The 19,783-nt window shown below is 40.7% G+C and overlaps 1 protein-coding gene across 1 annotated transcript; it reads right to left on the bottom strand.

Moving 5' to 3' along the window:
• Positions 1-996: 996 nt before the first annotated feature.
• Positions 997-19,686, bottom strand: OTOR (otoraplin; the record flags this gene model as incomplete). The annotated part of the gene is made up of 4 exons (XM_083856160.1): positions 17,628-19,686; positions 16,960-17,192; positions 16,338-16,445; positions 997-1,209 (listed from the first exon to the last, which is right to left on the bottom strand). The coding sequence occupies exons 1-4, from the start codon at positions 17,749-17,751 to the stop codon at positions 997-999; spliced, it is 678 nt and encodes a 225-aa protein (XP_083712286.1). The 5' UTR covers positions 17,752-19,686.
• Positions 19,687-19,783: the final 97 nt, after the last annotated feature.

Below are 19,783 nucleotides of genomic sequence, written 5' to 3'. Positions count from 1 at the left end.
TGAGAAATGCATATCTAGCTGCCTTAGTAACCCCCTCCAGGGCTTCTCTCAGCAAAGCAGCCTGTGCATTTGGATTGGTATGCGCCCCCTCCCAGCTAATTGGTCAGTACTTAAGGCAGCCAAGGCTTGGTTTGCATGCCCTGCATATGTTAAAATTAAGTTTTCCGGTCTTTTTTCCACTGTGCCATGAATATTGCATATTGTGTTGGGGTAAGCAAAAGGTTTGCCAGGAATTTAACATCATGAGGGGTCATCAGGAGGGTAGTGAAGATTGCTCTTAGTAAATTGTTGAAGTAAGGGGACCCCAGACCATATTCTGTTGCTGTTTGGCACAGTTTCTTCATCTCTGAATGGCTTAGGGGCTCCCATCTTGGATTCCCCTGCCTTGGGCAGAGTTGCACAGGAGCTGCAAAGATTTCTGCTGCAGTTTCAAAGTCTCTGTCCTTAAGGGCTTTCTTTTTTATCTGTAGCCAATTGTTATGCATTTTTGGAGGGAATGGGTCTGGATCGTTTTCGGGGCCGGGGGTCAAAAGACTCTCCATTGCTACTAGAGTCACTGTCTGCATATTCAATTAACATTTGGCGGCTCCGGGGTTGCTGGTGGGATAGCGGCAAGGCTACAGGTGGCGTCTGTGCTCTGTCCCTGGCTTTTGTCGTGGATGGGGTGCGGACGGGAGAGGGAGAGTAGGACCTGGGCTGATCGGGTTTTAACACGGCTGCAGGGACCATCTCCGCAGTTACTTCACAGGTTACCTCGCCTCCCCCCTCTTTTTTAATCGCGTCCATGACCGCCCTCCAAGCAGGTGAAGCTCTGGCTCATGGCCAGGCAGCGTAGCCAGGTCGTAGAGTTTTACACCAACCTTCTCCCAGTAGCAGAGAGTAAAAATAGAAGAAGGGGTGGTGTCGGGGAATATACGTGACACCCATCGTAGAAGTGACTTAAGGTCCCTCTTAGGGATAGGCGATCCATGCTTGCTCAGAAGGCGTAGCATGGTTTCATAGACGTCTCTCTCGGTGGACATTTCCTGTGCCATATTTTAGTTCCCCTGGCTCACCTGTCACGTTGCAGTGTACAGGGATTGTGGGCCCAAATGCGGTTCTTTCACCATCACGATCAGTTCCAGGGGCGTCGCCGATTGCCGTCAAATAGCCAGTTCTTCTCCAGTCACACAGAGCATCAATTATCGGTGATTGAAGGAGACAGGGAGACTGACCATGATCAGAATCCGATTTTACTCAGGTTTTCCAAGAACTTATATACCATTTCAGTAAGGTTAATAATTTCTACTACAACAATTAGGTTAAAAGATCATACAAACAACTCATACATTTTTCAACACAGCAGCTTGCAGCGTACATGGAAAATACCCATGGAGGTACAAGACAAAGCTCTTTGAATACCACATTAGATACCTGTAGCTGCAAAAAAGCCTTCTTCCCCCAGACACAATTACCCTATTTCACCTCGGTCACTACAAGGATGGACTTGATTTTGTCATAGGCCTCTTCTCTTTAGCATGCTACCGACAAATGATGAACTAGACTGAGCAAAACAAGCTCTTCCCTGAAAATGAGTCCAGCATTCTATAATTAGAGTAATTAATTGTGTCAAAGCCAACAGAGAGCAAAACCTTGTGTTAAGTGACCAGGATGGGAACAGGCAGCAACAAAGCACACTTCCAGCTCCCAGCCCCAGGAATACCATGTCTGTACAAGGCTGCACACATTTCTGCACAGAGAGGGGGACAAAATCCAGCCTCCTCCTTCTCAGGTCCAAGAGTCAGAGCCAGGAACTCACCAAATTCATACCCATGTACTTGAATTCCTTTGCTGCCACTCCCATGGTAACCTCAAGAAATTAGAGAGGGAGCAAGAACAAAGGTTCAAATAAACCTTTTCCAAATGGAAAAAGAGAGGAAAGGGTACAAGGAGGCATTCCACAGAGCAAGAACCACAGCCTTTCTTATCCAAAGTACCTGCCTGTTTACTCTTGCCAGACAGTCCAGCTACAGCCCCACACATTGGGTGAAACCAGATTATTTCCTTTGGTTAAAAAAATGCATTTGTTTATCGGAATACATTTAGTCCATTTGTGCAACAACATGGAAACAGCTAACTTTACAAAAAAAAAAAAAAGCCCAAACAAAATACACACCAAAAAAAAAAAAAAAAGCTTTTAAAAGCACTAAGTAGAAAAAAATAAGTCACTGTATCCAGTGCTCCTTAAGTGGTAAACAATATGCTACATTTGCACATTCACAATGATACTCTGTTCTGTAAATAAATCAAGAAAACTTCTCCCAGTGGTGCCCAGAAAAGCAGTCAAGCCAAAACAAGAAAGCTGCATGGGGATTAGCAGTGTCTCAGACTGTGGAGCAGAAAAAAAATAAGGATAAGAGACCTCCAAGATCAAGTCCAACACAGCCATAACATCTCAACTAAACCACGGCACCAAGTGTCACATGTGGTCTTTTTTTAAGCACATCCAGAGATGGTGACTCCACCAGCTCCCCAGGTATACCATTCCATATTTTATCACCCTTTCTGTAAAAGACTTTTCCCAGTTTCCAACCTATATTTCCCTTGGTGGAGCCCGAGACTTCATCCTCTCCTTCTGTCAGTTGGTGCCTGGAGAAAGAGGCCAACCCCCAACTGACTACAACCATCTTTCAGGGAGTTGTAGAGAGTGATAAGGTCACCTCTGAGTCTCCTTTTCTCCAGGCTGAACAACCCCAGCTCCTTCAGTCATTCCTCACAGGGTTTGTGTTCCCAGCCCCTGACCAGCCTCATTCCCTCCTCTCAATGTGCTCAAGTGTCTCAACGTCCTTCCTAAACTGAGGGGCCCAGAACTGGACACAGCACTCAAGGTGTGGCCTCACCAGTGCCCAGTACAGGGGAAGAATGAGCTCCCTGCTCCTGCTGGCCACACCATTCCTGATACAGGCCAGGATGCCATTGGACCCCTTGGCCATCTGGGCACACTGCTGGCTCATGGTCATGGCTGTCACCAGCACCCCCAGGTCCCTTTCTGCCTGTCCAGCCACACTGTCCCCAGCCTAGAGCATTGCAGGGGGTTATTGTGGCCAAAACACAGGACTTGGCACTTGGACTTATTAAAGTTCATCTTATTGGACTCTGCCCATCCATCCAACCTTTCCAGGTCTCTCTGCAGAGCCCTCCTACCTTCCAACAGATCAACACACACTCCCAACTTAGTTTGCAAATTCACTAAAGAAAGATTCAATACCCTCATCCATGTCATCCATAAAAACATTAAACAGAACTGGCCCATAGTTTTAAGGCACAAAAAGCCCAAGCCAACCAACTACCATACACCAGGATGTGGACATGCAACAGTCACACAACACATCCCTCATGTCTCTCCACCTCTATTCCAGAGGAGTCATTCTCCCATAGTTCTCTCTCCTGCCTAGCCTAAGTAGCAGGCCCAAGCTATGATCTTAAAGGAAAACAATGCCCTTATTTTATAAGGCTTTACCTATATGTAACAAGGAAGCAATGCTGTTTAGGCATTCTGCTACATAGAGGTCAAAATAAGTTTTAATAAAGAACATAAAAAGGACATCCAGGACTTACTGAATATTATTTAAAGACTCATTTGCATTTTCTGGCACTCATAGCATGGCAGAAAGTTAGCTGTAAGCCTTTTACTGCTTGAGAATAGTGTGTCACAGTGATACTGGGGGCTACCAGGTGCTAGCTGTGCTTGCACTGACACTTCAGCACCTCAGGCTGCCCAGCAGCACAAGTATTTTCACTCTAGTCTCATATTCTGGTTTATATGTCTCAGAAAAGTAAGCATACACTCACCAAGTCTATATTATTTCCTTTCACTTATTAACTGTAAATATTTTGCACTAAACAATTAAAAAGCAACCCTCTCAATAATCTGTTATTCAAATCATGGCTTGGTTTACAAATAAACCCTAAAACTACTATGAAAGAAATTCTGTCTGCTCTGCCTACATTCATAGGGCTTTGACAACACCAAGATTAATCTACTTTTCTGCAGAATCACAGTGCAACATTACTTCTCCAGATGCAATTGCTGGGTGCTTTGAAAACCACAAACTTCAGTCATTCCTGGGTATTTCAAACTCCAGTCTTAAAAAGCCTTTCAAAGAGTTATTAAAAGCCCAGAGAGGGTTTTCTATTTGTAACTTTTTTTTACTTCATGAAAAATTCAGAGGAATCTACTCCTTTTCTATATGTTGGTCTCCTTTTAAAGTTTTCAGGTTTGTTTCCTTGCATTTCTCTGGTCCCATAAACTTGCTTCTGTGTTTCTTTCACTTGATCTTTCCCTGAGCTAGGCTTAATAATTGTTCTTTCTTGCAAGCAGTTACTTTTCCCCTAGAACTCATTTATGAGGACTTTTAATCTGCTATTATGCTGGCTCGATTTAAACAGGAAGGGGAGGTAGAGACACACCTCTCAATAATTGTAGCTGTTATCCAATAATCCATTAAAATATTGGTGTTTTTAAAACTGAGTACAACCTTTATTAGGATTAAATGTATACCTAAAGATCTGTAAGTAAAAACTGCCCTTGGAATTTTAAATTACAATCTTCTGAAAACAAAATGAGAAGAATTTCTAAAATTCCTTCAGCATTTTTTCTTCATTTTATCCCTTCAAGAAAGCTTTCAAATATTGGATTTCAAAAGCAACAAAAAATAAAATTGCTTGTGTACACAGAATCTCGAACAACAACAAATTAAGTAGAAAACTATTTTGCCATATATATATGACCACCAACTCTCAAATAGAAACATCATTGAAAGAAAAGATACTGGATAAAAACATGGCACAAGAACTGCAGATGATAGGAAAGAATTATTTTATAAGATGATGCCTAATATAAAAAATATTCATCCTCCAATGATTTCTTATTGTTAAATCAAATGGAAATACCTTCTAACAACAATTTCTAATTAATATGGCTTTTCCTTGAAATTTCTGTCCATCCCTTGCCTTGTCATACCCTGTTTACACATGCCTTTCCTTTCATCCCCACCCTTCTCCTCTAACTTCCTAGCCCTCTCTTTCCAGATCTTGTCTCACCTTGAATTTAGGCAGAAATTTGATGGTCCCCTGCATTTTATGAGAAGCTGTGTTGCAGTTAGCTAAGAACTCTATATTTTTGTGATTTTGTTACTATAGGTGTTTTTAAGTTTAAGCTAGTGTCTGATTTTGCCTCAGTGAATACCCTGAGAAAACTAGGGAGCAACTTGAAGCTTAGACACTGCAGAAGTTTTGACAAATATAACCCACCTGCAAAACTTCATCAATAGACAGTTAACTAAGAAATTAAATTAGTAGAGTATTGTTAAAGTAGCAGAGCTCTAAGTTCTTTAACTAAAGATGAGCAAAGTGTTCTAGTTGAATAAGAAAAAATGGGGACTCAAAAGGAAGAGATTGAGCAGGTGCCATACACAACCAGCCTGAACAGGTCATCTGGAAGGCAGCATAATGAAAGTGAATGTGATGAAAAAAAGACTTCTCAAAGCTGCCAGAAAAGGACACTGGGTGGTAGTCTTGCTTCATAACAAAGAAGCAATTAGATATCTATTTTGTGATGTAACATACTGGGCAGACACGAGGAGGGGGAGTCTGTGTTGCAGTGTATATAAACCTCCAAAAGTTTTTGTTTCTTGGGACATGCTTGGCAAATAAATAGCCATTTGTCCACAATTGCTGGCTAGAATTGTTACTAAGAATGTTAAATCCTTTCTTTCACTGACCTACCTCTCACTGGACTTACATTCCTAAGCCCTTCCATGCCTACAGCTTCTGAGCCCCCTCTTGCCTAACATTCCATTGCCTTGCTTTGCTTTCTCCTCACTGGCCTTGCCTTGCCTACAGTGGTGGATATTTGCCTATCCAACCTTTCTTTCCTTTGCCATACCTAATCAATTTACTCATTTTAGTAAAATTAGTTATATGCTGAGCAGGGATGGCAACATATTGAGAGGTCAGATTTAAAAAAAGATATGAGAAACAGATCTAGAACAGAACTGGAAAACAGTTACAGATCTCAGCTACTTGGGTAAAGTCTGCGCATCTCCTTGCATTTCTTTACCTCTCCACTTGCACTGTCCTGAGAAGGGGCTACAGCCCAAAAGAAGAAGTTTTGACAACCCTGTATTTTTCCCTGTACAGTGTAAGTAGGATGACACATTAAAAACATCATAGTGACTTTGCAGCTTCTACTATTCCTTTTGTTTTTAACACTGCTACACTCTTTTATTCTAAACTCTCCCCAGGAATCATCACATTGTCCCTTTCAGAGCTGTCTTGCGAATCACTGGCAATTATTCTTTTTAAGCAGCAATATAAATTGAAGGATGAAGATATTTACTGATATCCTTAATGCAGACAGCTTATAGTTTTTCCATTACATCTCCCTGCAGAGTTTTCAAGGCACAGTGTGTATGGAATACTGTGAAGCTCTATCCACATGTCAAATAAGATAGAAGTAAATGAAGAGTTTGCCTGGCATCATCATCAACACACGCTGTGAAGTACATTAAACTAACCTGACTCTACATGACCATTGCTAGAAATTTTACTGCCTAAAGAACATCCCAGGCATCAAGCTAGCTACATTTTGATTGCAAAAAGTTGTGTTACTCTTTCCAAAGAGAAAACAAGAATGCATTGTTGGCTACATCACCCACAAGAAGCCATTAATTGGAACAGCAAACTCATATTTCACCCAGACTTTCAAAAATCCTCTAGAAGTCTGAAGGAATAAAGAATTTTTATCTTATAAGACTTTCTACTGCAGAATTTCTCTGTTCTGCACCAGAACTGAGACCCATTCCCTTCTGTCACCAACAGCTGCCCCAGTAACCTTCAGAAGTGAGGACAAGCAGGGTGCACTCAGACTCAGTTTAAACTATGAGGAATTAGAAATAAGATCTCCCTTTGTCACAGCTGAATGCCCAGTCCTTTGGGCCATTGTAAATTCAGAGGAATTTCGCCACCTCTGACTTACAGCAAGCCTGCCTGACTTAAGCAATCTTCAGAAAAAAACCCACAGTTTTGTAACAGGATACTGACTGGTGTGGGCTATACTCCAACACTGCCATCAACAGATGGACTTGGCAGCTCTTTGCTCCACAGTGCTGTTTCCAAGGGTATGCCATATGGGAAGAAAAAACTCTGATTAGAGCTGGGTACTACACCCCCTGACCCAGTCCACCCCTTAAGCAATTTTACACACCCTTTAGTAAAAATACGGTAGTGAAACCCAATATAATTTTTTCGGAATTTCCCATCTGTTCAAAAATTGGAAGTTTCCCATTGGTTTGAAAGACAAGTGTCTGCCAAGGAAGGCAGGAACCTCCTTCTGAATGAAAAATATGACTCCCTTGCCTTTAAATAATTATAACTGGTGCTGGGATGGACACTGCAGGGGCAGCTAATTCTCCCACAGTAGCTGCAGTTTGACCATTCCCCTCTGATCCCAAGTGCAAGCCAGGAGCAGAGCCCAGCCCCCTGACCTCCCAGCCAAAAAACTCAGGGTATCTCTGCTCTTCCTAAGAGCAAAGAGCTCCCAAAAAATAAGCTCTTCCCAGCTAAAAGCCTGCAGCCAGCTGCATCCCTTCTCCCCACCTTGACCACTTCTTTTTTCTCTCAAATACCGGTTGTTATTATCTCTCAGGCAACAGGAGGGAGAAAATTCCCTGAGAGAAAGGGGAAGAAACAGAAAAATTCTAACCTCCAACACCATCTAAAAACCAAAACAACAGCAACAAAAAAAATCTTATCTCTTTAACAAATCTTAACACCACTGGCACAGTTTGAAAGCCTGACCATAGGCAGTGCTTTGCTAGTGCAGATATGAAAATAACCACTACAATACAGACAGGAGAATTCTGACCACAATATAATCTAAGCCAAGTTTTACAGCTTTAATGCTTGCTCCAAGATAAGCAGTCTTCTATATTTTATACCCTTCACATGCTTGTTTAACTGATGCTGAGAAACTCCAGTATTACATGTATACAAATATTCGATAGTATTTACTAACCAGTCCTGCAGTTTTACCCAACATTGTATATTTTAAGCTTCTGCTTGTTATAGGCTGGCAATGTAATTTCAGTCTGAGCAGGAAGAAAAGTCAGTCTCACACCGGCTCCATGCTACTTGTATTGACATAACACTGTTCACCCATCCCAAAGCAGTTTTCATCATCCACCCTGAAAAAACCAGCCATTTCTGAATTTGAAAGCTGTTTTGTTCTACCTCTGGGGGCTGATGGCACAGCCATACCAGTTCAACAAAACCAACTGGAGGTAGGAGACTGTTATTGCAGCAGACCTCTTGTTAGGGTGATGCCTTGAGTTTTAGCTGCCATGTTTTCAGATTCTGTGCTGCCCAGGGGTGCAGTTCTGAGCCTCATATTAAGTGTTAGTAAGGTCTCTTCACAGAGTAGGGAGACAAAACAAATCCTTTTCCTGCTGGAGACCGAAGACAACAAGTACAAGTTTCAGGCCCAAAAGCACAAACAACGGTGACTGAAGAGAGAAAACATGAAGGAAGAGGCTTCACAGGCCAAAGCTGTAATTGGACAATTAAACCCCAATATGAAAATGACCCAAAACTTATAAAAATGTGAGACCTTGTGACTGGTCAGCCATTTTGTGACCATTCTTAGTCCACCTTGACTATAGCCCTGGTCAGGCTCTGTCCTTCCCAAGGTGAATCTTTAAAGGCCCTTCAGTAAATATCTGCTTTATTCTCCAGCTCCGCCAGTCTCTTTTCCAGGTCAGCATCTCCAAGGCATCAAGGGGAAGAAATAAGCTAAGACACAGACCCTCATTTAACAACATGAAAAGGGTACTAGCTTACTCTTCTTTACAGCTAATCCACCTTGACTCTGACTACAGCAAGCTCCTACTGCACAGTCCAACGCCAGACTCCGCTATTTATTTCCTGTTGGAATATGGCTGCAAGTATTTCCTTGGCCACCTCTGATTGCAGGCTCTGACCCCACCAGACCCACACTGACCTCACAGCAGATCTTTTATAGCAGCAGCTCTTTTCCTTGTTTCATTCTTCTTTGTGTTTCTCTGGATCAGTCCTTCTTTCTCAGAGCTCCTCTAGGTCCTATTCCTCTAGACCTTCCTCACCAGCCAACCCACTCCTTTTATCACACTTGCCTTTATTAGTCACAGCTGTGATCTATTAAGGGCAAGGCTGTTCCTTTTCTTTGGTAATTAGTACAGCTGTGACTTATCAGGGGCCAGGTCACCTGTAATCCTTTCTTCTACACCTACAGACTGTAAAGGAAAAAAAACATGCAGGCCAATTATCAATGTCAGCCAAGAGAAGATAGAGCATCTCCCCTTTGCCAGAGAAGAGGAAAGAAAAGCAAATTATGTTTCAGCTTAAATCAAGTATTTTCAGTAAATAAATATAAGCCAGGAATAATTAAATAGCAAGTTCTTTTTAGAAGCCAACACAAGCCCCAAAGTTAGCAATTATATTATCCAGTTATTATTTTCCCTATTTGGCTACTTCATACTGAGGCATCCTAAAATTCAAGGTTATGAGAGGTCTCAGATTCATATCAGACAGGCATCTTCTTAAAATAAAACTGCTTAAAAAAAGTAGTCTGGGTGAGGGAGAGTTGCCCAGCACACATTTCATCCTCTCCAACAAGCCAACTCAGAAACCTGGTCTGCTGCTCTGCAACTGGGACTTGTTAAAGAAACAGGGGCTGGGGAGAGTTCAGAAACCCCAATGCTAGAGGCTGTGCAAGCTTCTTGAACATGGGAAATAAAGAAAGAATTCCAGGGGGACACAAAGCAGCCTCCCAGAAACTACAGGGGTTTATTAAGAAGAGGGATCTGGGCTCTTTGCTGAGATTTTCTGTGAAGAAAAAGGGACATAAATTGACAAAAAACAAACAAACAAACAAAAAAAAAAAAACCCACAAAAAACAAACAAACAAAAAAACAAAACAAAACAAAACCGAAAAAAAAAAAACAAAACAAAAAAAAAAAAAAAAAACAAAAAAAAAAAAAAAAAAAAAAAACACTACAAAACCAAACAGATTTTAAAGAGAATAATTTTCACTATGGGAATAAATTGAGGAAAAAATTACCCGGATTTCTGGGAGCTTTTCAAGACGGGGCAAATCCATGAGGGCTCTGATGTGGATTTGGTGGGATTTGGGCAGGAGTTCCCCCAAGGGCCCTCCCAGCTGGGTTGTTTGTCCCTGTGATGTGCTAACCCGTCCTTCCCAGAGCCAGGCAGAAGCCAGCCACTGGATGTCACCCTGCACTCGTCCAACATTGCTGCTCCCAGTGTACCATGGCAGGGAAAAGGCTTTCTTAACAAGCTTTTTACTTAAGACAATGACTTAAGATTATTACATTTCTTCAAAGACATCCTTGCTGAAAAGTACACAACAGGCTGTTTTTAAAACTTCTGAATCCCTGCCTAAGGTTGAAAACTTAATATGAAGTTCAGCCAAAGAGATGCCATGAGTTAAAAGTGCATTTTGAAGCCACATCAAGAGTGCTACATAACTTTGTTTAAATGCAAAACTAACATAGGCATCTAGGTGTGCAAATATTTTCCCAGTGCTGGGACACAATGAACTGAAACAAACTATGAGATCTTTTCTAGTGAAAATTTATTTTCAGTTTATTACTGAAACAACATCAGTGAACTGCTGTGATTTACATAAAGAAACTGCAGGGGCAATAATCACTGTAGGGGAAAAAGAAAGGTTCTATAAAACCCAAAGCACCTTTCAATGCCTCCTAGCATGATATTTGTTCTCCTCTCCTCCTGAAAGCCAGTTCCTGTTTATTTCAGGCAGGTACAGCATGAACACTGAGGGGTCTGAATGGCAAGCTGTGTTCTTCTGCAGGGGACCTTCACTTAGGAATATGAAATGCAGGAAGTAGATACAAGTTCAGTGCCAAAGCTATTGATCTTTAACTGTCAGTTTCACATTAATAGTGTTGCCATATGCAAGCACTCAAAAGTTCCCTACAGACATCCTGTGCTCCCCTGCCATTTCTCCCTTCCCCACTAATCCCAGGTTTCATCGTACAAGTCCAGGATCATTTTGTTAACCTTTAATGTTAGTGCCCTACACTTGTAAAGGGTAGAAACTGAGATTTTTCTCTAAATGCAAGAATCTTGTCTTTCTCTTGTAGTAATGGGGATTTTAAGTTAACCATCCTGAAAAAATCAAAGCACTGATTTGATTCAGGTGAATAATTGATAATTGAGGCACATAGTGCATCTTCTCTAGAGTAAGAACACCATGTCAGACTCAACATTTCCACTCTTCTGAGCAAATCACACACCATCCCTTGTGCCAAGAGGATCTACTCACATGCCTTCTCAGTGGAGCATTTACACAGTAAGGGATTGCCCTCAGATAGGCCATGAGCAAGACATCAAGAATTGCTCGTTCCTTGTATAACATCCTGGCAGACTAATGGATGAAGTGACAATTCTCTGTACAACTTTAAAAAAAATGATCCTGCCCAAAAGTCATGTTGTAATGAAGCTAGGAGCTTATCTGGTCCATCATACCTGAGTTCAGACTGTAGCATAGGTCATCAGTGTTTATGTGGTGACAGTTTTTGCACCAAAACCTGTGACACTGTGCAGACAAAAGGTGCTACAAAGCTACACTGGGTTGGAGGCCATCCCACAGTTGACCATTGGAGACTGAATTCAGGAGACAAGAAGCTTTGCCACGACAATGTTCCTTCACAGCCAGATGCTTTATGAATACCACAAAGTCGACCCTGATCCTACCTTTCTCAGAATTAGATTTTCAAGTAGAAAAGGCAGACTGTGATGCCCTCTTCAAGCTTGCTGGGTTATTTCTCTGTACAGAAGAGGTCATTTTGAATGACCTCTCTGATGGGAAAAGGCAAAGAGGAATAATGCCCACATTCTGTCACGACAGCTGCCAAAGAACTACTAGCAAGCTGTTTTTCTGTGAGACTCCAAACATAGCCCTTTGTGCAACATTGGAAAGGATAATATATGTGTACCTACACTGGTGTATGCATCCTGAATTGAAAGTATTCTCCTCTTAGTTGATTTGCTGTCCACATACAGTATCCACATGTATATGAAGTATCCATAGCTCATACAAGCTGGTTAAAGAGCAAACAGGACCTGAAACCAGCTATGTCTGCAAGTTTTCATAAGGAATTGGGTAAAGGATTAGGTGCAATGTCAAGGATTGTAAACACTGGTCTTATTTTATACCACAGAATGTCCAGTTCTGGCCTGGAGCTCCTGCACTGTAATTGAAGAGGAAAGGATGGTGTCTTTGTGGAGACATATATATAGAGCTTCATCTTGTGACATATGTGCATCTTCCACATCCACATAGAACTAGATATATTAATATCTGTAAAAAATTATATGAAATGATGCTTTGAGGAAAAACTCACATTTTCCAATAGCCAAGTGCTAAATCTCACCTCACAATTTTTATTCATAGCCACAGGGAAATTTAATGTATTTTGTGTGGTGTTTTCAAACACATACTGCCACAGGTGCTGTCTCAGTACTCACAATTTCCAGTGTGTATCCAGGTGCATTCCCACCACACAGCCTAAAATGGACACATGAAGACCTTACAGCAGCCCTTCAGTACTTGAAAGGGGCTTATAAGAAAGAAGGGGACAAAACTTTTTAGCAGGGCTTGTTGTGATAAGACAAAACATAGGTGGATTTAGATTGTACATAAGGAAGTTTTTTTACAATGAGAGTAGGGAAACCCTGGCACAGGATGCCCAGAGAGGTGGTGGATATTCCACCCCTGGAAACATTCAGGGTCAGGTTGGACAGAATGCTGTCTGGTTTAAGATGTCCCTGGTCTTTGCAGGGGGGTTGGAGTACATGGCCTTTAAAGGTTCCTTCCAAGCCAAGTGATTGTTTTTCCCCTGGCTTAAAGCCATGATTTCAGCTTGAAAATAACCTGTAAATAACAGACACCACAGGTAAGAGGCTCTTCTTGACACACTTCTAAAGCCCATATTTAGTTGCTGGTGCTTTCCTGACTGCTAGATAACTCTTGCAACCATGAGATTTATCCCAGCAAGTCACAGATGGCTCATCCAAGGAAGGCATTTTTCATAGCTACTACACGGTGTAAGGTTATGGCAGGAAAATGCATGTCAAGGTCATGCATCTAATCCCATACATATCTTACTTAGACCACAGAGACTTAAAGAAATTCAAAGGCTCTCGGGTTTATTAACAAGCAATAAAGTGTATGCATGTAAAAAAATTCTAAAGAAATCTTGTGTGGGACTGTGTCCTCATCCCAAATCACTCTCTATAAATAAAAATTTTCTTGTTTTGAAGAAAGGTTACTTGTTTCACAAATATCTGTTACGGGAAGTACTGTGTGTTCAGAGAGGGTGCCCAGATTTCCTCCTGTCAGCTTTCCCTGGTAGCAGCCAGGAGATTGCCTGTTCTCAATGTTAGTCACAAAAGAAATTAATGTCTTGATAAAAACAGTGAAGAGGAAAAATGTTTTGAGGTTACTGAAGGATTAACATTCTTTTATTGCCCTCCAAAGGTAAATGAATATGCTGTACACAGAATGTGCTATAATATATGCAAAGTACACTATAATATATTCAAGGATTCTGGAAAAGAAAAAGTCTTTTGTCTTTTGACTCATTTTGCATAACTGAGATAATTTGTTTCTGCCTTGAATTCTAAAAATTAATTAGACAATACCTCTTTCTCTCTTAATTTCAAACAATTCATTTATTTTTTTTTGTTTGTTTGTTTGTTTCATATTCCTACAGTCCAATACCTGGATCAGTTAGTCCTATGTAACCCTTTATCCTTAAACAATTCCTAATCCCACATGAAAAGGATTACTTGGGCTGAGGCTATGCAGTACATTCAGAGAACTGCTGACTAGAAAACAAATGCCAGCACTCTGCTTGAAAACTTCTGGCAGGGAAAAGACTTCCAGAGCATGTTGCTTCTTTCCTTCTATTGTCTTATCTGCCTACACAGATCTGGATTCTGCTGCAGGGAATTACCACACTGTGTTGCTCATTTACATCAGAGCAGTGTATCCAGTGTATCCTACATAGCTGTCCACTGCAAGCAGGAGCCAGGGAGCTGCTGCAGAGCACCTGCTTCCTGCTAAGGAGAGTATTCAGCCAGCAAATGGCCAATTTTGAGTGCCTGAGGGAAGGCAGGCCACCCAACACCACCACTCCGATGTACAGACAGCATTTTGTGTTCAGCCCATTGTATTCAGTTTGATTCAATGGTTCAGAAGTAGCAGCATTGAGAAAACAAAAAACAAACCCCAAAAAAAGAAAAACCCAACCAAAAACAACCTCGAGATTTATTGCTCAGACACCAACCAAGAGACATGGGTTACCCCAAGTGCTGCACAAAAGGATGCTGAGAGAGGTCCACTGGCAGAAAAGTTTATTACAGCAAGGTCTGCAGCTAATGGCATACATTGATTCCAACAGTGAAAGTTACCCTTTTGGGAGGAAAAAAAACCTTGAAACAAAAAGGAGGGTTGGAAACACAGAGGCTCCCAGGCTATTGTTCTCTTTCAGGTTTCTCTCCAGTGTAGCAGGTGCCTCCTTGATGCTTTTCCCCATCAAATTCCCTATCAGCCATTCCTTCACAGAGTGTCATTTGTGCTCCATGCTGATTCATTGCAACTCAGGGCATCATCAGATCTCCTCATTTAAATGGCAACCCCTTCCAAAGAGACCCCATCTTACACCACTATTGGGCTTGGCAGGTGCAAGCCCATGAAAGCAAGGCAAAAACATTGCCAGTGGTTTGGGAGAAGGTTACAGATCTGTGAGCAAGAGACTGGATTTTGATTTGCAGATGGAAGGCTGGTGGTGCAACACTAGCTCTGTTTGAAACAGCTCCTTTAAAGGATATTTTTGGAGCAGGCAGCACACAGATGGGTCAAAATGTTCTATAGACTATTTTAAATGTAAACAAAGAGCCTGAACCTTAAAGTCATATACGCAAAATCAGCTGAGAGCAGTAGATGTCTCTGTATCACCCTTAGTTTTCATCACAACGTTCCTGCATAGCAAGGATGTGAAGGAAGAGTGAAAGGACTGGAAGTCTGTGTCACTGGCTTTCCAATTAAAGCTCAGCATTGCAGCCTGACAATGTCCCATTCTGGAGGCCAAGTCAGCCATCAGGCTAAGACATGGCTCTAACCTACCTCTACTTTCAGTTCAGCTTACCAAGCAGCAGACCAGCTGTCATATTACTGAGAAAAGAGCTTAAAATGTGTTGTAGTGGTTCTTTCATGCTCTTTGACTAATTAATTGCTGCCAAAGCTTCTGGGCCAAATTCAGAATAACCTCATGTAGTGTCAAGAAAAGCAGTCACTTTACTGAGATGCATATTTCCTCAAATAAACCTTGTCTGGTGCAAATCCTTGCAACTGTTAACATGACACAAAATTCTTCCTTTCACTTATTTCCTCTGTGGCAATGAAACCCATCTAATGATCTGGACCTAGGATTGAAGGCTCTAGACATGATTTCAAGATTGAAATGCTAATTGTATTTTGCCATATGCTGCAAAACATATATAGCTAAAAATATTGAGGACGGATGAAGGCAAGTACTTTAAACCCAACACTCAGTTTGGTTTTAACCATGGAAATAAGCTACCAGTAATTGTTAGTTTTAAGCCAAACCATGCTGGCCTCTGAGAAAAGACCCTCCTCTTCCACTCCTCTGCGAAGTGTTTCAGATATTTAGTAAAAACATGATTTTTTTGGAGAAAAATGCACTATTGTGCTTTATCAGGGACAACCATTCTTTCAGAAATGCAGCCTACTCACTCAGAGAATGCTAATGTGTTTCCAAAACCCTTTTAACTCAGTTTTTTGATGCACCATTAGCTTTGTAATGAGAAAGCAAGCATGGTCTCGCAGTAATCACAAGTTCTGTATGACAGTATCCATTTATATACACAATTAATAGAAGGTGCAGTAGTAGACATTACTAAAGTCTACAGCACAATATCCAGGCTGTAATATCTAAAAAAGAAACCTTTGGGTAAAACTGATGTGATATTGAAGGAATACTATTCAAATAAAAAGGATTGAGCCTTTATTGCAACATTAACAATGTCTGCTGTATCAGAGGTTATCTTAGGGATTTTATTGAGGTTATTTGCCTAAGCATCTGTGATATGCTGCAATCAACTGCCACAATAAAGATTTAATTTTACAGCAAATTACCATTACATAGCCAAGTATAATTATGTGGCCAGCTGGGCTTTTGTAAATTCCTTACCTTTGTAGGAACAGTCTTATTTGCTTCTTGATAGACTTGTTCTGACACTAAACAGCTAAGGAAATAACCAACTGTCCCCATATGGTCTTCATACTCCTCTCCATAAACCTTCAAGCAAGGGGGTATATAATTAGATACCTTAAAACAACCCTTATCTGGTTTGAGTTGGTTTATCACTTAGTCAAAAAGGAGTTATCGGTAGTGTTCTTAATCTGGTTTTACATTTCCTAGGTTCCAATCAGCTGGCACATGAAACAAAACCATTGACAGAAGTCCTGATCTAGGCATACATCTTTTGAGTAAATGAATACTGCTTACTGCTTTTCTGGACCTTTTTTGTAAACACAGCTGATCTTTATATTTGCTTCCCTTAAATTTAGGACTTGAAAGGCCCCTGTGATAAAAGCTTTGTCCTCCACATTTTTTTCATAAATGGCCACAGAAATAAACTGTTGAGCCATCCTGTAAAGGTTCAGTTCATAATTACCATAGAGCTATAGAGGATAATTTATTAAAAAAAAAAAAAAAAAAAAAAAAAGAAAGAAAGAAAAATATTAACGCCCTTGAAGTCTCCCCAACCAGTTTAAACATTCACTTTTTAAACTAAGTTGCTGCTTTAAACCCCACAACAGCTCAGCATTTGCACCCATTCCTTGGCAGCAATGTGGGTTAATCTACTTCTAGTTTGTTCATATACACAAGAATCAAGTCTTATACTTGCAACACAGATCTCTCCAGAGTCTTTTTCATTCATTAGTTTTGAGTAAACATAAATCAACTGGCCCTTCTTAATATTAATGAATCTGCAGTCTGAAGCATTATAATCCTCTTCTGCTTTGGCGAGGGAATTGGTGTCTGGGGAAAAAAAAAGGCAACAACAGAATGAGGTGGATGAATTTAAATACATACATGCTTTTACAGAAATACATGCAATTTAAATACATACATGCTTTTACTACATGACTTTGTAGTAAAACTATTCCTACAAATAAAAGGAGGTTATCTTGAAACAGTTAAAGTCTTCAAGAATTTGTTCTGTGTATTTTTTTTATTCTCCAGTAACCAAAATAACAGCTTTAGAAGCAATTTCAGCACTGAAAGTTAGAATCCCTCCCTACATTTTTCACTTAAGTGAAAAATATCCCTTTACAAACCCCATTTTTTGTAAAACTGCATGTGACATTCTACATAGCCAGTTGACAAAACAAATATATTACAGAGCTAAACAAGCAAACCCAACTATTATTTTCGAAACTATTTTGTCCTCAAAGTAAAATCAAATTCACTTACAGACAGAGTCATCATCAGTACACAACTTCTTGCTGGTTAGTTTCTCCGTAAAAATTCCAGTTGCCAGAGGACACATTAATGTGAGACACAAAAGTAAAATCATCAAATAAACACTTTCTGTCATTTTTCTTTGCTGCAGCACTTGCTGAGTGTGTGCCAGGTCCAGCAATCCCCATCTTTTATGGAAGAGGCCGACACCTGGACAAACACACCAGGAAGGGGCTGTGGCAACATTCTATCCCACCAGAGGAGCCAAAAGCAGGGGGAAAACTACTCATAAAGCTGAATCCCCTCCCAGAGCCACTCTGTATTAACATTTTCATCAGCAACTATATTATTTAAAGATGCTAAGCACACCTAGAGTTGTCCACAGCCTGAATTGTAATTCAAGCAAAGTCTGAGAAAGAAAATTCAGTCAGACCCTGGCAAGAAGCAAATGAAATTACATCCTTCTTAATCCTCCTGTCCTTAATTTTCACAAATGCTCACTGACAAGCACAACCTTCCCTGGACCAAAAACCCTCAGAGGTAGAGATTTCTCCTGTTCTTGTCTACAGAAAGGACCTACTGGGACAATACCAGATGGATGCAATATAAACAAACCATTAGGGAGCTGCAAGGCAGTAAGAAGGCTTTTCAAGTCAGCAATTAAAATTTGAAATTTAATAATTCAAGCACTGCATCCCTGTACAGGCAAGATCCCTTCCATGGGGAGAGTAAAACACAGAAGTCATGCCAGGACAGCAACCATTTCACTTTTCTTTACCAAGCTGAACTCTGTTGAGGATTTGCAGGTCCAGGACACTAAACAGTGCCACAGGCTGACTTAAAAGGTCCTCTTTACAATTTCTTCACAACAGCACAGCTGTCAGGCTGGTCTGGACTAGCCCTGAGAAATAACCAAGGGCAAGTTTGGAAATTCCCAAACTACACTCCAGTGAACCAGTGTCTCCTGATTCATGAAGAGCTGCTGCCTGTACCAGCTTTCGGTTCCCAGACAGAACAGCAGAAAATTGTCAGCTGTCACCAAAAATCCCACACTCCTTGAAAACAAAGTGCATCATGCAACTTCTAGCATCACCTTCTCATCACACACATTCCCCTCTAGCCTTCCAGCCCATTACTCCTTCCTCCATCCTCCCACAGGTTGTGCCCAACTTCCTTCACAGGCAGCTCCAAACCTTTTAGGTGAAGAAAGGTGAAAAGCAATGCTAGTCGTGGCCACAGGAACTAGTGGGATGAAATGACAGCATAATTATTACCCAGAAATTTATGACTGCAGGAAGGAAAGTCCAAGGTTATGATGGAATAACTGTCATTTTTGCTCTCACAGGCACACTGAAACAATTTTTGTTTGCAAGTATTAGAATGCTTGTGAAATCATACATACACAAAATCACTAGAAAGAATGAAAAAAATAGAAAAATGGAGATAGGACAGTAATTGAGATTGTGAAAGAGGCATTATTTTGCAATGTACTCTGGGAGCAGGTGAAACTTTCATTTTCCAGGTCTTGTGCAAAAAAAAGGTGGCTGATGTTGCAGATACAAAACACTACAACTTTTTAAAGTGATTTTTTTCCCAAAATATTTACAACAGTTACAGCTCACAACACTATATCTGGTTACTTCACTGCATCCAGTGTATTTCATGTCACACAAAACCTATAAAGTTTTTAACAAATGAGAAAAAAAAATAAAGTAAATCAAACATGAGAAACCCTGAAGCATTAGGACATGTATTTTGGAAAAGCCTGGCTAAAACTGGAAACTTTTATGTTTCCTCTTGGAACTGGCTTCTACTGCCAGCCACCAAGACAAAACCAAGTTGAATCACATTACTGCCAAACTATTTCTATTTCTAACCACCTGGGGAAAAAATACTTACTAATGATAAGCTGTATTTCCTAAGTGAAAAACTGCTGTCCTCTTGATAACAAGCTTGAATGCTGTACTTATTCTGAATATGCTGGCATTCAGCATTCCTGGTCATACCTTTTGCTCTGGAAAGACAGTTATTTTTTAGCACTCACTTCTGAGAAATAAGGATCACCTTAAAAGTTCTTAAACTGAATAAAACCCTGCAAGGCTAATCAATAATGAGACAGAGGGAAAAAAAAACATGGCTTGAAAACAGCATATTTATATTTTATTTCA

This window comes from Zosterops lateralis (assembly GCF_965231275.1).
Source record: "Zosterops lateralis genome assembly, chromosome: 3".
NCBI classification, from domain to species: domain Eukaryota; kingdom Metazoa; phylum Chordata; class Aves; order Passeriformes; family Zosteropidae; genus Zosterops; species Zosterops lateralis.
The sequence above is the reverse complement of the archived record's forward strand: the minus strand, read 5'-3'. Positions and strand labels throughout refer to the sequence as shown.